Source organism: Microchirus variegatus (genome assembly GCF_963457635.1).
Source record: "Microchirus variegatus genome assembly, chromosome: 8".
Classification (NCBI taxonomy): Eukaryota; Metazoa; Chordata; class Actinopteri; order Pleuronectiformes; family Soleidae; genus Microchirus; species Microchirus variegatus.
The window spans coordinates 6,386,910-6,411,151 of NC_139809.1; the positions used below are offsets into that span (position 1 = coordinate 6,386,910).

General features: G+C 42.8%; 1 protein-coding gene across 2 annotated transcripts in view; it reads left to right on the forward strand.

The window, feature by feature from the left end:
* Window positions 1-24,242, forward strand: part of LOC310930547 (A disintegrin and metalloproteinase with thrombospondin motifs 20) — a 78,642-nt gene that overhangs the window by 13,426 nt on the left and 40,974 nt on the right. The window contains exons 4-15 of one of the 2 annotated variants that reach the window (XM_083893573.1): window positions 795-1,042; window positions 4,201-4,284; window positions 5,403-5,527; window positions 5,629-5,669; window positions 5,964-6,069; window positions 9,734-9,880; window positions 12,720-12,861; window positions 13,311-13,415; window positions 21,004-21,149; window positions 21,457-21,638; window positions 22,401-22,537; window positions 22,866-22,983. In XM_083893573.1, coding sequence (XP_083749699.1) covers window positions 795-1,042; window positions 4,201-4,284; window positions 5,403-5,527; window positions 5,629-5,669; window positions 5,964-6,069; window positions 9,734-9,880; window positions 12,720-12,861; window positions 13,311-13,415; window positions 21,004-21,149; window positions 21,457-21,638; window positions 22,401-22,537; window positions 22,866-22,983 — 1,581 coding nt within the window. Of the gene's footprint in view, window positions 1-794; window positions 1,043-4,200; window positions 4,285-5,402; window positions 5,528-5,628; window positions 5,670-5,963; window positions 6,070-9,733; window positions 9,881-12,719; window positions 12,862-13,310; window positions 13,416-21,003; window positions 21,150-21,456; window positions 21,639-22,400; window positions 22,538-22,865; window positions 22,984-24,242 lie in introns of those variants that run through there. The other variant, XM_083893572.1, reaches the window with a different exon arrangement.

A 24,242-nucleotide genomic window follows, 5' to 3' on the forward strand; every position in this document is an offset into this window, starting at 1 on the left:
ATTCCCCTGCTTTACCTGCGCCTCTGTTTCCAAACTCTGTCAGATGAACCACATCTATGGACAAACCTTGTCTAACTATAATGAAGCTTGCATCAGCTCTAACCTCTGCACATTCCTCATTTCCCTTTGTCCAGTAAAACAACCTTTTCACACTTAAGTCTAGTCTGTCTTTGCTTCTGCCTCCTTTTAACTTTTCTCGGTCATGGTGAAGGAATCTGTAACCCAAAGCCAGCTCAACACGTGCAGTTCAGCTGAGAGAGAAATCCAGTTGAGAATATACGTGACATATGGCTGACGTTTCTTTTTCCTCATCTGAGGCTGTTTCTGAAGACATTGGTGTATTTTATATTTGTAATCTTTCAACATTGGTAATCACATCACATTTTCACAATGTCATTAATTTCTCTTTATTTGCATATGTGTCTGTATAGAGTGTGCAATGAGGGTAGTTCCTCACTGATTGATAAAATGCCATGATGTGATTTTCTCTGTTCTTGTGGCTTGTGCTCAGACAGCAGGGATTACCTGACCTAAAAACTCTTTTGGCCCTATTTAAATGATCTATAGCACATGGTCTTAAGTGCATGTGCAAGTGTGTTAGGTCATGTCCGACTTCAATTTGCAGATTACACACTTTGTAACCAGCAAAGTGAAAAGGGATTGTTTTTAGTGTCTAAATTATTCAGAGATTAGTGTTTTGGCTAATTCTGGTGCTGAGATTTAAACTCAGTGAGTCAGTTTTACCATCTCACCGCTCACTTGCCATCTTTTTTTTCCCTTTCTTCTCGTAACAGAAGACTCCAAGAGGCCAATCTCTCTTGAGGACAGCGGAAATATGGGAGAGGAGCTGGAGTCTCTCAGGGCCGTAATAGAAGTTGAGCACATGAATGAAAACAACTTCACACACTCCAGATCCCCACGCAGGCACAAGCGTTTCCTCTCCTATCCTCGCTATGTTGAGCTGATGGTGACAGCGGATGCCAAAATGACGCGTCATCATGGACGCAACCTGGAGCACTACATCCTTACAATCATGTCAGTAGTAAGTAAAATGTTTCAAATTTTTTTTTTTTTGTCGAAATTTTTTTGTTTTTTTCTTTAAAGGGGACATATTATGTATGATCAACTTTTTAATTATTATATTTAAATCCTTGTATTTTGGACTCTGGAGGCCCTCAGTTGGCAAAGTGTAAAAAAGATGACTCCTCAGTCTAAGTACAGGAGATAAAACAACCAATGTTGACTTCACAGTGCGCTAAATTCCTGGAATTGTTGTCTCGCGGAGCTCCACTTTGTTTTTAAAACAGAGTGCTGGCAAGGGAAACGGTATCTGAAAACCGGAAGTCTGCGAAAAAGTTATATTCTTTGCTCCACAGTGCAGCACAGAGTTCTACACAAAGTTCCAGCCTCAGAGGATTTATCTGTCCAGTGGATACATGTTATATATGACAGCAATGTGCCTGCTAGAGCCTGCAAATGATCGCTTTTCATGTCATTTCCCAACCCTTAAATTTCACTTTACTTTTTTTAAGGTGGACCTAAAGTGATACTACTAAACAGAGTGTTCTGAACAGGGCTGTTTTGGCAGGGTAATTGAACTGCTGTGGTGCTTCATCCTTATGGTATTTTGACCAAAGCATGTAACAAACATGTTCATTAGGACACCAGGGAACTAGGTTAACTTGGAGAAATAGGGTATAATGTCCTCTTTAAACGCGTTGTAGCCGAAAGATTGATTTTGGGTCAATCTGTGGTTTTGGTATTATTGTATTGATTGTGTGCAACAGTTGCCTGACTTGACCTCTAAGCGGGATCAAGTTAGCCTGATTGCTGATGAAAAATACGTCCGCACCATACGGCACTTTATCCAATAGCTGCATGTGTTGCCTACAATCGACGTCTGTTTCATAACTTTCTTCAAAGCCTCTGTTGTGAAATGGTTACATTGTTCCCTTAGGTTCAGCACTGTCAGCAGAATGAATTCACCACAGCTGAACTTGACTTCAAAGACTCACCTGGACTAACCTCATGTAATTAAGCCATTTAAAATGGAGCTGAGCTTTAATACAGTGGAGGTGGAAATTGTGTTTGTTGTTCATTCGAAGCTGAACAAAATTAAAATAGTCCTGGTTTACTCTGGATTTGAAATGAATTTAATTAAAAGTCAGTGACATTAACAACACATAATGTAGACGAGTCTAATGACTGATTTGTGTGTTCCACTGTTAAGTGGGGTTGCTGTTATTTTGGCGGCAGGCCGCAGTGTTTCACTGACGTTTCAATTAAGTGCTATGTTGTATGCTGCAGTTGTACACGGAGGTACTAACCCATGATGTAATGGCTTGTAAATTTCACAGTTTTCTATTTCTATAAGATTAATTTTTGCATCCAACTACTACTGTTGGAGCAGCCAACAACTGCGCAGTTTCTCCCTGACTTACTTGTAAAAAAGAATGCTAAACTGTGCAGGCACGTTGAATAAGTGACAATAATAAGAGAGCTTAAATTCAGACTGTAGGGAGAGACCACTGCAGCAATGGCACCTAGATTACTTCAAATAGTCAGATTCATCTGTATTGGTGAGTTGGCCAATCTATACTTACAACTCAAAACCTGAGGCTGAGGGTGGGTTTTGTGACTTCCAGTCTCTACAGTATATTAACAACAGTAGACTTTGGCATTTTGGTTGGAAACATGTTACTTCATCAACCACAGTTAATTAGTAAAATCCTAACTCAGCACAGTGATCTTCTTTCTTATAACTGACGTGGAGTAATGATTGTCAGTGGTGTGGCGTATCCTTCAGTGAGGATGATGAGGTGTAGTCAGTGTTGGAACACAATATGCCAGCCCAGTTATTGCTAGGTTTGAAGTCCAATGTCGTTTTCCTTCCATGTTTCAATTCATTGAGTGCGTTTACATGCACACTAAAAAAAAAGATTAATATCGGGTTTTTGTAGTTATCTGGTTATTCAAGTGCTCATGTAAACGGAATAAACTGATTTCATTATCAGTTATTGCCTTTATCGGTTTTTGTAAAACATGTTTAACACACCTAGGTTTCTGTCAACGATCTGATTTCTGAGAGACAAGTATACACCTTAAACGGTTTATTACAGTTACCTAAATAACGCCAGTAATCAGTTTTTTAGTGTGCATGTAAATGCACTCAATGTCTCTGAGTCACTTTACATTAACCTTTTTAACCAAACCAGCCAAAATTGTATATTTTCAGTGTGAAAGGAGAAATCTACAAAGTTTGAGCGACTGTTTTTAAGTGCTGGTTTTGCTAAACCCAAAGCCTCATGGGCTCACTCTTCTAACATTTTCTCGATAGTTCTTACATGTTCTCGATAGTAATACACACAAACACACGTCAGTTGTCATTACTATAGAGTGTACCCCTTAACAGTTTTAATGATGTGGCTGAAGTTATTATTTACCCTCTGTTTTCTGATACCATCTTAAAATTGTAGTGAAAGACAACAAGGTACACAACTTTCCATGAATTAGTCTCGTGTCCTTGATGGTTTCCTCAGCTCTCAGTCGATTTCTCTCCCCCTTCAGAGCTTGTTTCTGGCTAACTGTCAACGTGAGATTCTGCTGTTATGGTCCAGCTGCAGTCCCCCCAATTTAGTTTTTTTGCACTGATATTGATACAGTAACACACATTGCTGAGCAAGAGCATGCAGAACAGCCTGAGGACAGGCTCCCTCTGCCCACTCTGGACAGGCCTGAGCTACCTTTGCCTTCCCTTGAGCCACGACAAAGTAAATGTTTATAATGGACTAACAAGTTCCTGTCAGGAGGCTGCACACAGCCTTTGGGAGCTGCTGGTTGACCGTGACAGGATGTGCAAAATGTGCTCTGAGCTCCAGCTTTGCTGACGTTTCACATTTGCTGCGGAATCCAGATTTCAGTTTATTTTTTCTTTTCAGAGGTCTGTGGGGGGGATTGAAATTGGTTTTAATGCTCAGTTGATTAAACTTCCCCTGAAACAGACTTCCCCCCATTTGACTTAGATGAACTGAACTGAACTGTGACTATTTTGATTCAACCCCACAGAGCTAAAATGAAAATGCTATTTTTTCTCATTCCAACTAAAACAAAAAGGAGAATAGCTTGCTTTTTGTCCATCCATCTCCAGTTTGTGTCAGTGCAGGTTTGCATTTTTTGTCCTGTGTTTTGTCTTTGTTACAGGTAGCAGCAGTGTACAGGGATCCCAGCGTTGGGAACCTTATCAACATCATGATTGTCAAGCTAGTCGTCGTCCACAATGAACAGGTGAGTGCAGAGTCTTGAACGCTACCTGTCTCCGACATGTTGACGTCAGTGCAGGTGTCCCTGGCTTGGCCTTTTCACTGTGGGTCATGTTTGAAAGGACACTGTCTTCCTTGTCAGTTTCCAGTCTCAAGAGAGGTCTCTTTGGAAAAAGCAAAAAAAAAAAGTACTATGGTGAGGCAGGAAGCCACCTGCACAGGAGATATGGCTGGAGAGACTTTGTAGAGTTTAGTAATTGTAACTGATTCCTGAACAGTTATATTGTGTTTTCCTGATACTTTTTTCAAGTCACAATGATTTCAAATGGACCTAACTATTAATTTTTTATCTCCTGTGTCTTAATTTGCAGCCCTTGGTGTTCATTATTACTATTAACTATTATCCTACTCAGGATAACATAACAGGATATATTAAAGGTCCCATATTATGCAATATCAACTTTTTAATAATTTAAATCCTTATATTTGGGACTCTGGAGGTCCTATTAGTTGCAAAGTGTGAAAAAAGACCACTAGGGTGTCACAATGTGCTAAATTCCTGGAATTGTTGTCTCCTTTGTCTTTTTCCGTAAAACACGTAAGAGTGCTGGCGAGGGCAACAGAATCCGAAAACCGCAAAGTCTGCAAAAAGTTCTATTCTTGGCTCAGCAGTGCAGCACAGAGTCCTACACAAACTTCCATCCTCAGAGGATTTATCTGTCCAGTGGATACATGCCTGCAAATGATCACTTTTCCTAATGCTAACTGCTGTTGGCTCCCAGTAGTCTCTGTGGCTGATGTCATTTCGTGTCCCTTAAGTTTTGTTTTACTTCTTTCTTTTTTTTTAAAAATGAGAACAGAGCGTTCTGAACAGGTCTGTTTTGGCAGGGTGATTGAAGTGCTGTGGTGCTTCATTCTTATCGTATTTTGACCAAAGCATGTCACAGACATGTTCATTAGGACACCAGGGAACTAGGTTAACTTGGAGAAATAGGGTATAATATGGGACCTTTGAATGATTATTCACCTTTAAAATTGAAGGCTGTAGCTGTAGCCCCAGGCCTACTTATTACAATTATGACATTTATGTATTTATACTCAGTTTTCCCAGTCACATCCCCATTGGTGTTTGACCCCAAACAGGAAGGGCCCACAGTGAGCTTCAATGCCGCCACCACTCTCCACAACTTCTGCGTTTGGCAGCAAAGCCAAAATGTCCCGGATGACGGCCACCCCTCTCACCATGACACAGCACTTCTCATCACAAGGTCCATACTCTCCTCTACCCTCACATTCATAGCAAAATAATCGAATCGCTCAAAGAAAGTAGTAATATGATTCTGTGTGTGTGTGTGTGTGTTTTTTTTAGGGAGGACATCTGCCGTGCGAAAGATAAATGTGACACGTTAGGTAAGCTTTTGCTTTGACAAAATATCTCCACCTAAAGTTTCTACCACTTAACTTTCCCTCTGGTAACCACAGCTCAATAAGTTTTACAATATTAAAGTGACAGAGCGGAATGGGAGCAAGGTGGAGAAATGAGAGGGAGGGAGAGAGGGAGTAGATGGTGTTGGTAATCTCTCTTATGGAACAGAATTTTAGACTCTGTAATCACTTTCAACACTCAAGCAGAATTGTTGTTTTCTTTCCAAATGGCTCTGTGCTTGTCTGTGTTTTACTCTGTGTGTGTACGTGACCCTGCAGGGCTAGCGGAGCTGGGGACCATGTGCGACCTGTACCGGAGCTGCTCCATCAGTGAGGAAAATGGAATTAGTGCCTCCTTCACCATTGCTCATGAGCTGGGTCATGTGTAAGTTGTGATTTCCATTCATTTGGAGAGAGACTAACCAAAGCTTTAATCCCTCACTTAAACCTAATCACAATTTTAAATCTTAGCCCTAAACTTAACAAGTTCTTCAGAAATTAGGTTCATCCTCATTAGGATCAGGTTTTGGTCTCTACTTGTCCTGACAAGGTCAGTGTTTTTGCCTATAAAGGGTCTCACCACTCAGCCAAACTTGACCAACAAAAGCTCTCTTATTGAGAGCTGTAGGGCACAGAAGAGACGCAGGTGCAAACCATAATAAAGTGAAAACTTGACTTCTAATTACATACTAGCCTATAAGGCTCAATAATACTCAGCTTTGTCTCCAGAGGCTGACGAGTTCAGAAGCATGAATACGCAACCTTTAAACTATTTGGAAGACTAAGGTACCATCTAAATATTACATGAAGAAAGTGACTTTCTTCTGTCCTGATTCGAAAGCCCTTCAAGAATCTTAAGCCTTGTGCGGCACCATTGGACGATTCAGCGTGTTGAATCGATGTCACTGTTTGTCAGCAAGAGAGATTACTGTTTAGACAGCCATCAGAAGACGGACAATTTGACATTTAGACGCAAATACAACTACGACATTGTCGTCTGGACAGAGCGTCTGTGTGTTGAGAAACTCTGCAGTTTATATGTGACACCAGATCTGGTTTCCACACTTTAATTAGGAATCCATATTAATGCTCTGGATACTTGTTGGCCGTCGTCAATAGGGTTCGTGTGTGTGCAACTTTTCCACGGCACATGCCAACTCGGCAACATCGTGGTTCATTGTCACACACTCTTTGCTGTTGGCTGAATCCGGGCCGGTGTTTCCCAGGCCACAAAAGAAGCTAAAGATGTGAAACTGTCATCAAATTAAATTTGTTCTCTTCGTCAGTAAGTCAGTATTATCACAACAGGCTCGTCTGCCAGAGGCTGTTTTCACAACAAGCAAATATTGCCACTCGTATGAAGTGAAAAAAAACAAAACACTCACATCCTCATTAACTCGTAACCACATGAGTTTATCTGTCATATGAGCTCTGTTTATTGCCAACGTCTATCTTCGGTAAAATGATCATGAATCACTAACTGTGGTCTTTCTCATGTCGTCTAGTTCGCTTGATTTCATGGTGTAATTTCAGAAATACTATTAGCCTTAGATCTGAAGATTTTACTTCTTTGAACACGTTTACTTTCGGACAAAAACAAAGCACATCCATGCCCACCTCCCTCGTACAGTACAGTTGTGAAAGTGAGTGTGAGATTTTCTTTCCGGTCTGCCTCTCCCATTTTTGTGCACGATAGAAAGAGCCACTGTCATTGTGAGTTTCTGAGCCACTGGGTGAGAATGAATGATATTCTTCTCCCTCCTCAGTCCCACTCACACATTCTTCCATTGGAAAGAACACACCAGAGCGGCAGCCAGATGGACGAGTCTACGAGCCCTATTCGCTTGCATCTCGCGGGGATCTGTTTATGCTAAAGTTCAAGCAGCTGGAGGCTCAGTTGGCTCTGCCTCTCGCCCTGCATTCACAGGCACGGGTGTTTAACGCTCTGGGAAGCCGGTGTCAGGTAGTGGGAGCCACACGAGACCATTGCTGATTACAGAACAGTTGCAACTTAAGTTTAGCCTTTCACAAATGGCTGTGAAGATGTGTGATTATTAATAGTACCGTAGCCATCATTTTTGGATGTCCAGATGAGGTATGGCACAAATTAGGCTTTATTAAGTTTGTCATCAAATGATGCCAGGGCTTTAAATGACCGATCGCAAATAAATCATACTGATCATAAAGCTGCCAACCCTTTTAACTGGAATATAAAAGGCTATACCACAAAACTTAATCTGCATTATTCTGATTACCTGAAGGAGTAAAGCTGTGTAATATACTGATATATTGGAATCAATCTCTATATTCTTTCTGCAACTTTTATGACTTTTGCTCAGTTATTTAAGAGCATTTTAACACAGAAATCTGTTTTTCTTGCTTAGAATGAGCTTAATGACAGCGCGGCACTGAGGGTGTGATGTTTTAAGAGCAAAGCAATTGATTTTGTTGAGAGGTTTTTACTAAGTATTGACATTGAGGATGCTAATAATTAAGTGCTGTAGATGGAAAACTCCCACTGTCATTGACTCCTGTCTCTTAAATTTGCCGAACAGATGGGCTCAAACTGGCCAATTGATGACCCAATTACACTAAAAGGCTCTCTCATCACGAAATCAATATTGTGTTAAGCGTATGTTTTATTTGGTCTACGTCGTTGCAGCAAAGTATTGAGCTGATTACTTTTGTTTTGAACCTCCCTGTCACTTTCTGCATCACCTTGATGCACCCTCAACTGTGAGAGGGTTTGCTAAATCCATTTGAGCCAGATTAGCTTTTGTCAGCATTAGCCCACAGCTTGGTCTGTGGGTTCAGACCTCATTACTGTGCCAGAGGCTTAATTATTCCTGGGGTGTTTTCCTTCAGACCCTCAGCCCCTGCAGGGTGGGCCTCATGCCAGCCATGCTAAGTCTTGTTCATGTCGTGGTATGGATTGACCCTGAGTCACAGTCCAGAGCCCAGCACTGGCCCACATCCTGTTGTAAACATCTCAGACATCATGCAGCTGCATGGGTTTCTCTGTGCGTAAATACATGTGCTCATGTATGTGCAAGGTACTATGTGTATCCGTGAATAACGAATAATAAGCCAGAACGCAGCTCAAAAAAGACGTTGGCTGGAAGTATTCTGGTTATGATTAAGTTACATTTCTTAACGTCACTGAAGAAATAATCTAAAAAAGTCGCCAAGAAAGGAGCTAAATGGAAGCATTAATTGGAACTCTATAGACATACCTACACGATATGCTGTTTATAAAGTGGTTAGGACTCATCAAAAACACATCTGTGTACACTCTTAGAAATAATGGTTCCAAAAAGGGTCCTTCTACAAGGGCTGAGATTCTACCTGGAACCATTTGCTACTGAAAAACACTTACTTCGGGAAAGGTTCTTGTTAACACTAATGGTTCCAGTAAGAACCATTTTGATCCAGAGAACCCTTTAAAACCCCTTTCCTGAATAAAAGGTTTTAAAAGGGTTCTTGGTCGAACCCTCCAAAAGGGTTCCAGGTGGAACCTTTATAAAAAGGTTCTACCCGGAGCCAAAAAGGGTTCTCCTACGAGGTCAAGCAGAAGAACCTTATATGGTTCTACTTAGCACTTTTATTTCTAAGAGTGTATGTTGATGTGCTGTGGTGTTAGTGTCCCTGCTTTGCCGTCTGCATAAAGCCCTTTGAGAATGTGAAATGGTGACCTTTAACATCTAAGTGGTGACCTAGAGGTGAGCTGGATTCTCACTGGCTTTTTGGCCTTGAGGGTGAGACGTTGGAAACGATTCGATTAAGATTTTTTCAGCATCTGCTGAACAGTTTTACTATATAAATGTTTGGGAGATAGCCCAGATATGGAAGTGTGGATAGAAAGGTACAACCTATGTGCATCTTTGTGTGGAAGTGAGCAGAGAAAGTGTCGGGTGATCCCCCTTTAAAAAATGGCTGAATGAGAATCTTGTGACATTTGTTCTTCTTACGATGACTGAGCCATAAAGCAGCTGTGTGTTCCTCATATCCCTCTTCTCATCTTTAAAACCCTTTTTTCCTCTCTGTACCAGGTTCAACATGCCCCACGATGACAACCCAAAATGTCGTGAGGCCGGAATGAAGCACCAGTACCATGTCATGGCTCCCACGCTCAACTATGACACCAATCCCTGGACATGGTCCAAGTGCAGTCGCAAGTACATCACAGAGTTTTTAGAGTGGGTACCGCTAGCTCTCCTTTTTCAACTCTCAATTGATCTATAATCACAACAAATTACTGGTTACAGGAAGGGAAAGCAATGCCACTTTGCCTTCTTTTCCAATTTCATATTATTGCTTTTTCATTTTTAAGTGTGCCTTTAACTTACTTAACTTGTTTTGACATGGCCAGCTAAACAAACGTATTCTCCATCTCTCCCAGTGCTCATTGGAAAGGTCGGCTCAGTGTAAACTATGTGGAGTTGTTATTGCCTGGTGTTGAAAGAGTATTTCCTGTTTGAATCCGGGGGTCTTCCTCGGCTGACCTGAGTGATAGATCTTAGACAGCCCCTCAGCTTTCTCTCCGCTCAGCTCAAGATGCCGGGCAAACAGTAATCTAGTCACCACACTGCTTTTCACACCAGAACTTGTAACACGGCGCAATAACTGATTCACCTTCTGCTCCCCTGCACTATGGTTACTGATCCTGCTAAAGGGTGTCCCTTCAAATGGGAAATGTCACTTATAATTAGATCGTCCCTGGACGTGACCCTTTAATCTTTCCACTATTAATTGTGGAGGCCTTCACAATGGACGGCTTTGTTGTCCAGATGCATCTCCAGGCCTCAGTGTTAGGCGATGCCTCAAATGGAGTTTTAAGGATGACCTCAGCACTGAGTGGTTGGAACATTCAGCTAAATTTAAAGGGAAAACTTCATGAATCTCTTTATTATTAGGATTGATTGATGTGCTTCTGCGTGCAGCTGCATAAAAAACAGTGAGAGCGTGATGTAAATGTAAAATGCATTTTATCATTTATCAAATCGGTGGGACATTTTAAAAAATACAATGCAGGTAAAGAGTAAGTGAAGCAGCACTTCACTTACAAAAGTGTGGGAGCCACAGTGGTGGGAAAGGCCCTTGAGACCATAGTCCAAGTGCTTTTGAAGTCCATCTCCAGTCAACAATGTGGACCATTGATTCGATCTAGCACTTCTACCGTGCCACTCCTGCACAGTGGGCTGACCAGGTCAAGTACGTCAGTGTTTTGACTGCCCATTTTCCCCGAAGAACAAATTCAATCTGCATCATTCTTCTACCAGTTTTAGCCTTTCAAAAAAAATGAAAGGCGAAGGATTTTCCCCCTCCTCCTTCTCCCCCTTATCTCACTGTTGCTGTAATAAATGTGCACTACACTCCCGCACCTGAAAGCTGATGAAAAGTGTCCCACTTTTGTGTAGTGTTATTATGCACCAACTGCTACATAAAGCAACCATTCATTCCTTCTCTGGCCGTTTGATTTGAGTCTCAAAATCTAAAAGTAAAATGATCATTTTTGCCTCCCACTAATTGTTGTGTTTGCAGGGGGTTGTAACCGCATTATCATTAGTAGCGGTCAAGCCCTGTTATTTTCCATTACAAGCGTCAAATTTAAGCCTTTCCACTCTAACAGTGATCACAATTTAAATACTTTTGAATACCTTTTGTCTATTTTTTCTAAATGAAATCAAGATGAATCCTTATGTTAATCCAAATCCAACTTTAATCACTACATTGTGCTATATCTCCATGTATAGCGAAGACATGAAATCATTACTGCAGTTTTTTAAGTTGATGCTTCTTGATCAAACGCTGTGCAGAGAGATGCTCTGTATGATTAGACCAGAAAACATAGCCCAGAGTATTGCACATGGGAACTATTATTGTTTAGCCTTTTATAACAAGCACACAACAGCTAACTGCAAAACATCTTGTAAAAATAAAATCACTTTAAAGTTTCCCAAGGGCTACCAGGTGTGTAATCTCATGTGGTGCCAGAAAGAAATTGCTTCAGAGGTCAAACTTTTTTTTCTTAAAGTCGACATCGTGAAGGCAGACTGTAGAGATCACATCTCCCTCTACTGTCTGTCGTGGTCTTAATAATCCTTCCATTAAGTTCCAGGACACTGATTAGACAGATGACCAACTGCTGAAAGATGCTATAATATGGAACTGTCAGGCTTCTCTGTGGTTTTCATTCACAGTATATTCCACACCGCTGATTTATCTTTTCTGTGCAGCCCTTCCCGCTGCAACTCAGCCGTGTTGCATCATGGCATCGAGCAATGAAAGGGGAAAGAAACAAAGTGACGGTAACTCAGGATAATCCTGTGTAATTATTGGCCTGACACATCAGCTGTGGCTGTAAGAACAGGTGCTGTAGCAGCTCAGTCCAGGATGAAATTTGTCAGCGCGGCGCAGACATGTTGTGTAATGACACATCTACGCAGGCCTCATCTGCCAGTTTCCTTTTTCAAAAAGTAAAGAGCAGATCCTTTGAGGCTCCGCTCGCTCTTCTTCGTAGGATGTTTGTCTAGTGCCGTTTTCTCAAGAGTAAAGGATCATGACTTTATATGCAGAGTGTTGCTGCTTACATTGAGTCCAGCTGTGCTTTTGTTGTCTCTGTTACTGTGTCGTGAGACAGGGTGTGGCTCATATACAGCGCAATCTGTCATTATGGAACAGGATCGGCTCTGGTACCCATGTGTAACTTAATCAAGGTGCTTTATGGTCCCAGAGAAATAAAATATTTTATGCTGTTTTATTCAGTCCGTGTCATACATGACATGAAACACAGCACAGCATTTACTGACGGGTCATTGAGAGGAAGTGGTATCAGTCCCCGTGTTAGGTAAATTTACAGACCACCCACAGGGGGGAAAGCACATCTGAGGACGATCACAGACAATAACACAGAGATGATTACTTTGTTCCTATGAAAGAGATGACACGTGGTGATACTTTTTTCGGAGTCACCGGCTTATTCTGGAAATGTTCAAACCAGCACTGAACTGTGTGTGTTTATGCGTTTGTATACAGCACCGGCTATGGGGAGTGCCTCCTTGACGAGCCTGTGGGCAGGACGTACGAGCTGCCCACCCTCCTACCTGGTCAGATCTACAACGCCAACAGACAGTGTGAACTGATGTTTGGACCCGGTTCCCAAATTTGCCCCTACATGGTAAGATTGCTCGCTGTCTAATCAAAGCACGGTGGATCTGTGATAGGTGTCTCCTGCTTAGATATACAGAAAAAACTGAGGGTCCATGTCATAATAACGTTTATTTCAACACAAGGGCAGATTGACTCACCCCGTTCTTGATTGCACAGCCACTAATTACAATCAGATGGCGGCTTTTAATATGCAGCTTTCACATCTGGGAACCACTAAAACACAAAATAAGTGTCCATTCACCGCTACTTATGCCGAAATATTATTAACCATATCATATTAAAAAGGATGAAACCCACAATGATACCAGTAAACATGTTTTAGAGAGCTTTAATCACACACTTCTTCTCACAATCAAGAAGGTGGTTATAGTCTGCTGTAAGCTCAATAAATGTCAGTGCTTTTCAATTGATTTCACTTGTAATTACTTGCTTGTGTCTCCTTTTATTCTCGATTAGAAACAGTGTAAGAGGTTGTGGTGTACCAGTGCAGAGGGGGACCACAAAGGATGCCGCACGCAGCACATGCCGTTGGCTGACGGGACCGACTGTGGACATGGAATGGTAAGCTGGTCTACAGCTGGCTTCTGTGCTGTTCATTGAGTAGATCGTAGATCGTTGGTTCCATACACTAAAACTCACACATGTTGAAGTATAGAGAATGACACAAAGCTCCAGTGGATACTTGAGGCCAGTTAGTTTGGGGGTTTAGGTACATGTACATCTCTTTAATATCTCTAATAATGTACAATAGATCCCTTTGAGAGAAAGCCAAGTCTAGAAAAGCACCATGTAAATACAGAACATTAAGACTCTGAATGTATTCCCTGCTGTTCCCTAATCAGCACTGTTTTGAAAGCTTCAACTGGCCTCATTTCAGTCGAGGCACATTTTACCTTTCCCATTTAGTTCACTTCCTCCGCTGAGTTAAACAGGAATATTTTATCATGCATTAGTCTCCTGTCTGCAACCTGGTCACAGAAACCCCATGTAAATGTGGTCAGGTTGATGGCCTTAGTTTGAAACTTGAAGCTTTACCATAAGAGTTGTTACGGGGGCCCCAACCCCCATTAGCCTTCATGTTCTCCTCACGCTGGGACAATATGCTAATTAGGGCTGAGATGACCGACAAGTCTCTGAGGAAACATGGAACGATAGAAGAAAAGGAAAAGAAAAAAAGGGATGGGGCAAAAAAAAGGGAGAGACGTTCTTGAGAGGGAAAGGTGAAGATGTAGCCTCTTTGAAAGAGGATGCCGCCCGCCGTTCACAGTTGAGTCACCTTGTTGTGAACCCATGACCCTAAAACCTCTTTAAAAGGCGAGTGTGTGGGTCAGTGGTCAGGCCGTAACAGAGCCTAGGCTAAGGCCAGCCAGTATTCTCACAAAAGACCTCACATCAGTGATTCTGAAGAGCAGGAGGCGGGAGGAGCGGAGGGAAGAGGAGAGTGAGGAGGAGGTACCGGCGGGGGTGGGATGAGGATGTGGTGGGCTGGTGTTTAACATTCGGAACATGCATGAGAGAGAGAGAGAGAGAAAAAGAGAAGGAGTGTTTACGTCTCCTTAACCCCCTGCCCTCCTTTGCAGTGTGGGCTCATTTAAGTTCTCTGTCTCTAATAGCCTTTCATCTGGTTCAATCTCCCTCATCAACAGGTGATAGCTAACATCTTAATCCAACTACAACAACCAGGCAAAATAATGGTCCTGGGATTGTTGCTCCCACACTGCTCTCAGCGTGCATGTGGGAAAAAACCGTTGAGGAGACATGTTGCTGGTTTAATCACAGCAAGTGGTTTGCTTTAACAAGCAAACCCGACTGGAGCTGACTGAGCTGCACCGCCTTGGATGGCTGGCTCTTCATTGGAACCCTGTAAACACTTACTGTATGGTAATTTGCATGTTCAGAGGGGTCTAGACTTTTAGATTAAAACCAGCGAAAGAATTCTGATTTGGTATTTTTGAGTACAGTGTAACGCCGCCTCTTGCTGTGCAAAACACAATAACACTCACTTGTGTCACTCAGTTTGCTGAAAAAGTCAAACTACATCCATCCTACAACTCATGTAATAATAACTGACATTTTATTTCATGATGGTGATACATGAAGAGTCATACTCTATTTTTTTTTAGATAGTTCAGTCCAACCAACCATCGGGTCACAAATCTGTGCAATCCCCGAAGCTGCGTGAACGACTTGAAACCATATCTGATCTTTAATGGTGGCTGTTTTCTGTCGGAACAAATGCACAAACAGTGTTCTTTCATTTCTTTGTGTGTGTCTGTGTGTGTGCGTGTGTGTGTGTGTGTGAGAGGCACCACCTTTGTTTGTAGTGATGAGGCCCTAGTCTCATCTTCATGCAGGAGGCCGTTTGAAGTAGTGTGAGTTGAAAGAGAGGGGGGGGGGGGGGACCCTGCACTAGCACTCACCTGCACATACAAGAGTGCTTTAATGTGGTACCTCTCTGTGGAGTGTATGTGTGTGTGTGTGTGTGCAAGTAATGTTTGTGTTCGTCATCATGCCAGCCTCAAAAGTCTGGTAATCTGCTAATCCTAGATTGCCCTTTTTGATTCTCTTGTGTCAGTTTTGCATTGGTCTGTGTGTGTTTTTTTCCCCTCCACATTCTAAAAAGTATCTATTTGTGAGTTTTCTTCTCCGTCAAGCATGATTTTAAGCCACGATTTGATGGAGGTCGTCATCTTGGGTAAAGCAAGGTAGCATTAAGACATTACATCCTCAGGAGAATGATTCATGATGTATAGATCAAGTGAGAAGTCGGTTCATTTTCCCACAGACTTCCATTCAGTTCAGGCAGAGTGAAACTCAAACTGGGCCATTTTTATATACAGTCTATGAGCAGGGGTTAGCTGCTTTGCATACTAATAAAAGAAGTGATAGAAATAGAAGTGAAACATGGAGGACTTGCATTTGACCATGGAGACACATCTTGGTGATTTTTGGTACACTGTTTGTGATGGATGGATTTGTGACCATGAAGCAGGAGAAGCACCATCTTCTCTTGAAACCTCGCTCATTCTTTCCACAAAGACGTCATAAGGTTCAGGGTCATGGGTCGAGCCCTCCACCTTTAGGTCTCTGTGTATGTATGTGTGTGTGTGTGGCGGGAGGCTTCCTCTATGGTTAACGTCTAGCTGCAGATACATAACTTTCCTGGCCCATCATTAACCCAAAGCCTGTCATGTTCTTCTAAGCAATTACATTGAAGACATGTTTTTGTGTGTAAAAAAAAACAAACAAAAAAAAACTACATTTACGGTCACCTCTTGCCCCTGCATTGTTTGTTTTGTTTTGTTTTGTTTTTTTTGTTCTTTTATGTTATGAAACCACGTTGTGGATTAATTGAGGTCAGTGCTCCAAACGTTGGCGAGCGGCACGTCTCGTAAATGAAGAGGTTTTCTGTTTGTATACAGCTTAGTTGAAAGCAGAGTAATGGGTACGGCGGTGTTCATGGTTCGTGGATCTCCTTCCCTCCTCCACTTCTGCCTCGTTCCCCCCACTGTCCCTCTCTCTCTCTCTCTCTCTCCCTCTCTGTTACTCAACAGGCCCTCTTACAGGCCGCCGGAGTGAGTAATGCGGTCACATGACCCCTTGGCGGCGTATGTCATCTCGCTCAGTGGGCCATGCACTAATGAGGGCATCCCATCACTTGCTGTCTATAAATACTGCCACCACCTTCCCTCCCCTTTATCCTCTCTTTTTCTACACACACCCCCCCCCATCCCCGCTCACTCTTCAAAAGGATCCTGCCTGTGTGTGTCTCTGTGTGTGTTTCTCTTTGTGTTTTTTTTTTGTTTGACTGCGTGTACAAGTACATGCATGTGGATGCTCCCGTCTGTTGAATTTTGCAGCACAACCTAACCTTTACATTTAAGTGCACACACACACACGCACATGCAGATGTGTGTATCTGCGTGCACTGTGCATGTGTGTGTCAGCTAGTTTGATCAATAAGTGCCTCAAGCTACTGCTGGGGCCTACTTGGCCCCGTATGCACATTCCCACTCTTTAGATCCCGTCACTGATTCTCTCCACACACATCATCGCTCAGTGGGTGGTGCATGGGGGAAAAAAGTTGTGACTGAGGTTTGAAAGACTGTGACGTGTTGTTGTCAAAGTTTAGATTCTTCTCAGTTTTGTTCATTTTTGCTCCTCTTTGGCGTTGTCGTGACTCAACGCTCCCTTGAAACCCATTTGTCTTCAGGCATTTGTTGCTGAACAATGTACTGTACTTTCAAAACAATGCTTTTTTTGTAGAACAAAAACTCAGAAATCTTTGTCAGATACTCTTAATTAGGACTTAATTGAGTGGTTAGTAACAAGTTGTTTTCAATTTCTAGAACATTCCTTCGAAAGGAATAACGACCCACTCCAGTTTCAGCCAATTAGAGTGAGATAGTGAGGTCTTGAAAAGTGAAGCCAGGGCAGAATGGAGTCTGCTGGCTGAGGCGGTGAGTGTTGGCTGGAGCTCGCTGGCAGCCTGACAGACTTGTCGTATGATGTTGTGTATTTGTGTGTATGTGTGTGTGTGAGTGTGCATATCTCTATACTGGAGCTCGAGACTGCGAGACTGGTGTCGGTGTCACTTTCGGCTAATCTGTGGATATTTGCAGGATGTCGCCACTTTGTTTTACCATCGTCGGAAGACATACTATATCTGTGGACATGAGCTAACAGGAGGATTGTTGTTTTAGCATTTTAGTACAGTTTTGTTGATGGAGTTGCTGTGTCCAGTCGCCACTGAGTGGATCTCTCATTGTTGGCTGTGCAGACTGCTTAATCAATGCTCATGTTGCCCTATATGCTCTCAAGGTGTGTGACCACGTCATTCATTCATCTTCTACAACATTATACTGCACATGAGAGTCGTTGGAGTCGCTGGTTCCAATCCAAGTTGACATACAGTAAGGTGAAAGGCAGGGTAAACCCAAGACCGGTCACCAGTCCTTTACGAGGTCTCTCACCTCCGGTCAGTTGTGGGTGTCCAGTTTGCCTAATCCTCAAACATAAATAGTCTGAATTTTCTTTTATGGACAAAATTTGAATGAATGGAACAGATTCTATTTGTTCTTCAGTTGTCGTACAGACGTGACGAAAAAAAGTGTGAAAGACGACCAGTAAAAGTGGAACAGCTGACGGCACCAAACCACTCATTCACTTTAATGATAACCCTTACGATTCCTGGAAACGTGAGGAAGGGGGGGGGATCACAGGGAGAAACAAAGCGTGGAGTAGAGATGTAGTAAATGAAAGGTCTGTCGGGGTCATCTGGCTGTCTTTCTCACCATATCCAAGCCCTCTAATCATTTCCTTTCGTTCTGTTGTGACACCATTTCAGCTCAAGGGAAAACCAAATTTTGGACTAATTCGAGAAATGGATCAGTGTAGATCTACCTTATTATAACCACTACTGTTAAACTTGAAATGCACAGCAGTGGACCACCTAAATACTTTTATGACCCAATGCTATTTGTCGATCTGTGTGCGTCGTAGTGAAGACACGGCCTGTTGCAAATCAACAGAGACATGGACACAAATCCCCAGCAGGCAAAGGCCAAACTAAGTGAACTCCATATCCATACACCATGAGAAAAAGACACCACGACATGAAAGACGATCCCTTTTGGAACTGGCTGTGTTAAAATGAAAGAGTGGAGGTCTTTTTAAATCAGTCGTCTACCTTCTCATTCCTGCAGTGATGTATGACTTGGGTTCAGAAATGAGGTGCTCCCTGCAAGAGTTGTCCCGGCAATTACAGGGTGCTAACTCCCAGAGCAGCCAGCTGAAGAGCTCAGAGCAGATGCTGCTGTCCTCAGCTCACCGCTGTCAGGGAAAGCTTGCTGGTGGCTACTCGGTACGGCTGTATGGGCCCCAAAACGTATTTTACATTGTTGGCATGTGATTTAAAATAAATAGCGACAGCTTTTGTGCATGTGTGTGTGTGTGTGCCCATTTGTGTTAAGTAAGTATGTAAACAACAAGTCATTGCTACATGATTGTGGGCATACATACACCCATCTTGGCATGTGCTGGTGAGCCTGCGTGTGTCTTTGTGAAATTCCTAATTTGAAGCACATGCTGGTCACAGCTGGACAGGTTTCTCTCACAACAAGTTAAAATGTCCCGCTCAAGTGAGGGCACATTTTGACAATCTTTCTAGGAAAGATTGTCCAGATTTTCAAAGAGTGTGTTTGTGCACTTAGGCTAATTGGGAATGAGTGTGGCCCCCAGATGCCTCCAATCTCTTCCCACCCTCCTTCACACATGTGCATGCATGCACACACACGCAGTCACGAGCGCGCTCGCGCTGACGCACTCGCACACGCACGTACATCATCTCGCACAGATGTTTTTTTTTTTTTCCCCTTCCACTCCCCTCTTTCCTTCTTTCTTCTTTTCACCCACATCACCTTTTCAAGCCAAACAAAACGGTTGTAAACACAGGGTGCCAGCGGGGGGAGTGGAATGCCTCTGAGGCTTACACGGACTTTGGTCTTCTGTGACAGACAGTCCACCCTGTGTTTGACAGCTCCATGGGACCCGCCTCCTTGTAGCACTGTGGTGGTCTCTGTGTGGCTCTCGCGGTTTACAATGGAGAAGAGAGAGGATGCTCAGGTCCGCGCTCTCCATTCTTAAGCTGCAGTGGGGGATGGGGATGTGAGAGCTATGAGGAGAGGGGATAGTTTGGATAAGAGTCTGTATTTACTCTTAAAATATGTCTCTTTGATTGTTTCCAACATTTCCACTCTTCTTTATCAGAGCCTCAACTTTTGCATTTACAGCAGAGTCAGACAGGAAGAAAAGGCCATTGCCCAGATCGGGGTTATGTTTGTGTCTTGTTTAGATTTTCCCCTGCAGCTGGTAACACCTGTCTGTCACTGTGCACAGACTTCACACTACATCATTAGACTTGCAAGAGTGTAAAACACACGTGGAAACTAGGCCAGGATAGTAGACGCAGCGGCACACATTTCTGTGTACGTTTGTGTGTTTGTGTTTGACTTTGCACTTTTGCAGATGTTCTCTGAAAGTACAGGCTGCAAGTTGTACGTTTTTTAAGTGGTCCAGGAGATAGCTTGCAGTGGAATGGGTGCGTGGGCCAGTTAAAATATAGACGTTTTAATTGAAATAACGTCCTCATCAACCTGACAAACCGAGGTTATCAATCAAGAGCGTACTCCTTTTTCAGCTTTAATGATGTGCACCTCAGTGGTCTGGAGAAGGGAGTTCCTGATGCCAGTAATGAACTCTGTTCCTCTTGTTATCACAACTCTAGAGTTTCCTTATCATGGTGCCACTGCTCCCCGTGCCTGTGTGCCCGGACGGCAGGTTACGTACCCAGACAGACGCCGTCTTGTCCTGCATTCTTTCTGAGAACAGGACCCTCCGATATCTCAGTCTCTTGGAAGCGGATTTGGTTACACACAAAGGGAAATGGGCCTGCCGTGCTTAACTAATGAAAAGAGTGTTAGCGTTTCTTGGTTAGTGGGTACACACTGTTTGATACCTGGCACCTTATTTTCTGTCGCACTGCTGCGTTATTTAGTCTGGATTTTCTCTTTTGTCTTTGCCATAGGATATTGGTTTGATTTTCAAATGCTCTCTCCCTCTTTGTTGCTGGACTAATGTCATGACTGTATGTATAACATTGTTTACAATTTATTTTGTTTTATATGGTATACATCACCATTATTTTCTTTCGGATTTAGTGTTAAGCTTGAGACATGTGTCATGAACAGTGTAGCAACTCGGTTGATTGTTAGTTTTCTTTAACCCAGTATCTTTCTCCATTTCTGTCTGGGGCAGTGTCTCCCGCACATGCTTCAGTTTCTCTTTTGACAGCTGGAGGAGTTGGACACATTCCCTGAGGGTAAACAATAGCTGGATCCGGATTTCTTTTAAAAATATAGCTTAAGCTTTAAACAGAGGATTAAGAAGGTAGAGACCAAAGCCACTCCCAGCTGTGTGCATGCACTAAATCTGCACTAGAAATCCACACAGACCATGTCTGTCTTCAGGGCTGCAGGTGTTGCAGTCATTGGTTTTAACATAATCTCTCTCTCTCTCACTCTCTCTCTCTCTCTCTCTCTCTCTCTCTCTCTCTCTCTCTCTCTCTCTCTCTCTCTCTCTCTCCATGTAGTATTGCAGACACGGAATGTGCGTGAATAAAGAGTTGGACCTGCAGCCAGTTCATGGAGAATGGGGTCCCTGGGGGCCCTACAGTGCTTGCTCCAGGTCCTGTGGAGGAGGAACCCGCAGCACGAGCAGAGACTGCAACCAGCCTGAGTAAGCAGGACTCAGACTGTTAAGACAACCAAAGCCATCCCGTTCTGTTTATATATACGTGGAAATTGGAATATGTGCACAAGGGAGAGCAGTAGTAAAAATCTGAAGCCAGGCATGATCGCAGTTTATAAACAAGCTTAAGTCGGTAGCAAGCCTGTGCGTCAGATTCACTGAGTCTCAACTTGATTTTAAACTACGGATAAAGAAAGCATGCCCCCGTGAATTCTAAAGTAAATATTGTTGGTTTTGAAATCATAAAAGCTCCAGTGAAACAAGGTCTTTGACGTCTAATCTTTGCTTACTCTAGGCCCAGGAACGGTGGCAAGTTCTGTGTGGGCCGCAGGATGAAGTTCCGCTCTTGCAACACTGAGCCATGTCCGCGAGGACGCAAAGACTTCCGCGAGGAGCAGTGCTCTCATTTTGACGGCAAGCACTTCAACATCAACGGTCTACCTCCCGCCGTCCGCTGGGTCCCCAAATACAGCGGCAGTGAGTACAGCACTAAAAAACATGTAATTTAAATGTCTTGCGGTGACTACAGCCTGGATACTTTGTAAATCCAAACTATACTATAAATACTCCATGTTGTCGTTTTGAAATCACACTTGATTTTCCACCCACTTATTCATTTCACGTATGATTACCAGTTGTTGGCCCCGTGTAAACTTCTCCTGCACTGTGCGTAGGTGGTATGCTATGGCCTAAAACACATGCAGCATTGTGATGTCTGTGTGTGTGTGTGTGTGTGTCTGTGTGTGTGTCTGTGTGTGTGTATCCATTTCCATTGTGATGTATTGAAATGTTAGCGCATGGAGTGAAAATGCTTGTTGACGGATGTGTGGGATAAGAATGCAGATCATCATCACTTACACCCATGATAAGAGGTGGCCCAGGGTAAACCTTCACTTGATACTAAACAGCATTAAAAAAAAAAGAAAAAAGATTGCAACTCCATATAAACCTCCTGGCAGCTTTCCCTCTCGCAGCCATATCTCATTCCTTGCTGGGATTTCTTGCACAGCCACATAAGATAACCATCTGGCATAGACCACCATGTCTAAATTGCTGCAAGTTCATTCATTTAAATGGTTCTGTACAAGCAAAAAGGCTGAACCCCAGAGCCGGTACACCATCAAGACATTTCAGCAGTTGATGAAATCATCTCTAGGTTTTCATCTCATTGTTCAGTGTGTTTATTTCCAGCAACCGTATGAACTAAATGAGCTAGGTTCTTCTTCTTCTTCCTTGCAGTACTAATGAAGGATCGATGTAAGCTCTTCTGCCGTGTGGCTGGGACTACGGCATATTATCAGCTGAAGGACCGCGTCACTGATGGTACGCCGTGTGGCCCAGACACATACGACATCTGTGTTCAAGGCCTCTGCAGGGTATATCAGTTTCTTTCTTCTTGTGTGATGGAAATTTACCCACGGACACGCACACACACACACACAGATGCACAAAAACTTTTATATCAGCTGTCAGTTTTAGCTGATTAGAAATAATGATAACGATAATGGCGACGCAAAATCTTAACCGCTTTAACAAGATAATGATACAACTACACAGTCTTCACTCTTTGTAATTACTGCAATGGATCAATCTTGACTTTTCAGATTAGTGCATTCACATGTTTGCCAATTTCCTGCTCTACATGCAAAACTACAGTTATTCAATCCAATCATTCCAAATCATAAATCTTCTTTGCCTTCTCAGCAAGCAGGCTGTGACCACGTCCTCAACTCGAAGGCCAGGAATGACAAGTGTGGCGTGTGTGGCGGGGACAACTCATCGTGTAAAACCCTGGCAGGGACCTTCAACGATGCACAGTATGGTAAGTCCCCGATGCTGAAATTAGATCTGCAGCACACTATTATAGCTGTGTGCTACTCTACATGCTGTGAGTAACCAGCTGCTGTAGATGAGGTATGATTTATCTGATGCACAGTAAACACAAAGCCATAGAGAATAGTTCCACATGGCTGCAAACACTGACATGCCTCATGCTCCTATTCACCACTGATGTCATGTCTGGTTATGTTTAAACATATTTCAGTGACAATAATGCGTCGCGGCCAAATTTGGGAAGATGCAGAACACTCGTGTCGTCTAAATCCTCAGAAACTGATCAACACATCAGTCGCTGTCTAGAAGATACGGCAAACCCGACATCGGCCCTTTGAACCATCCTGCTTTATGCACTGTTTTGCGACGCAGCCAACTGTTGATTGGATCCAACAGCTTTTTTTACGTTCTGGGCAAGAAAACCGCACAATCGTCAGCATAAACATGTGTCTTTGTTACTTTACATTGGTTTGGCAACAAGTTTTAACATCTCAATCAAGGTGCTTTTTACCTGTTTCTACCAGTTGTCAAGCAAACCTATCTTTGTGAGGACATTTTGACCTTCTGAGGACATTTTGGTTGGTGTACACAACGTTAACAAGCTTTTTTCAAGATTAAGACCTGGTTTGAGGGTTAGGGTCGAATTAGGTTAGGGTCAGGCATTTAGTAATGATGGTTAAAGGTGCCATATGTAAGAATGTGGCCAAAAACGGTTACTAAACTCAAATACCAAAGTCTTTTAGGTTTCGTTTTCTCCGCCATTGTAGCTCAGATGTAACTGGCGACCCGCTGTACTGTTGTTGTTGGTGAGTTCAGTTCAGTTTGTTATATGAATGTTATTCCTGAGTCTCTGTGACATGTTAGGAGGATTTTATGGTCAGTTGCTTTGGATTTATTACATTATGCACATTTAAGGTTAGGGTTAGGGGCTAGGGAATACATTATGTTGATGAGTGTCCACACAATGAATGCAAAACCAGCATGTGTGTGTATGTGTGCGTACTTGTATTTCGTACCTCTTTAGGACTGGTCAGGACCAGACAGGAGAGCCTTAGGTCTGAGAAAATGGTTACATTTAGAGCTAAGATTTGAAATGTGGTGAGGTCAAGATTAGGGTTAGGTACTTTAACCTTCGCTGTTTAAGTTATGGTTAATTCAATACAGTTCAATTAAAAGAAAACCTTTATTTGTCCCCAGTGGGCATTTAAAAAGGGGTTTCATTAATTAAGGGGGTTATAAATGTGTTCA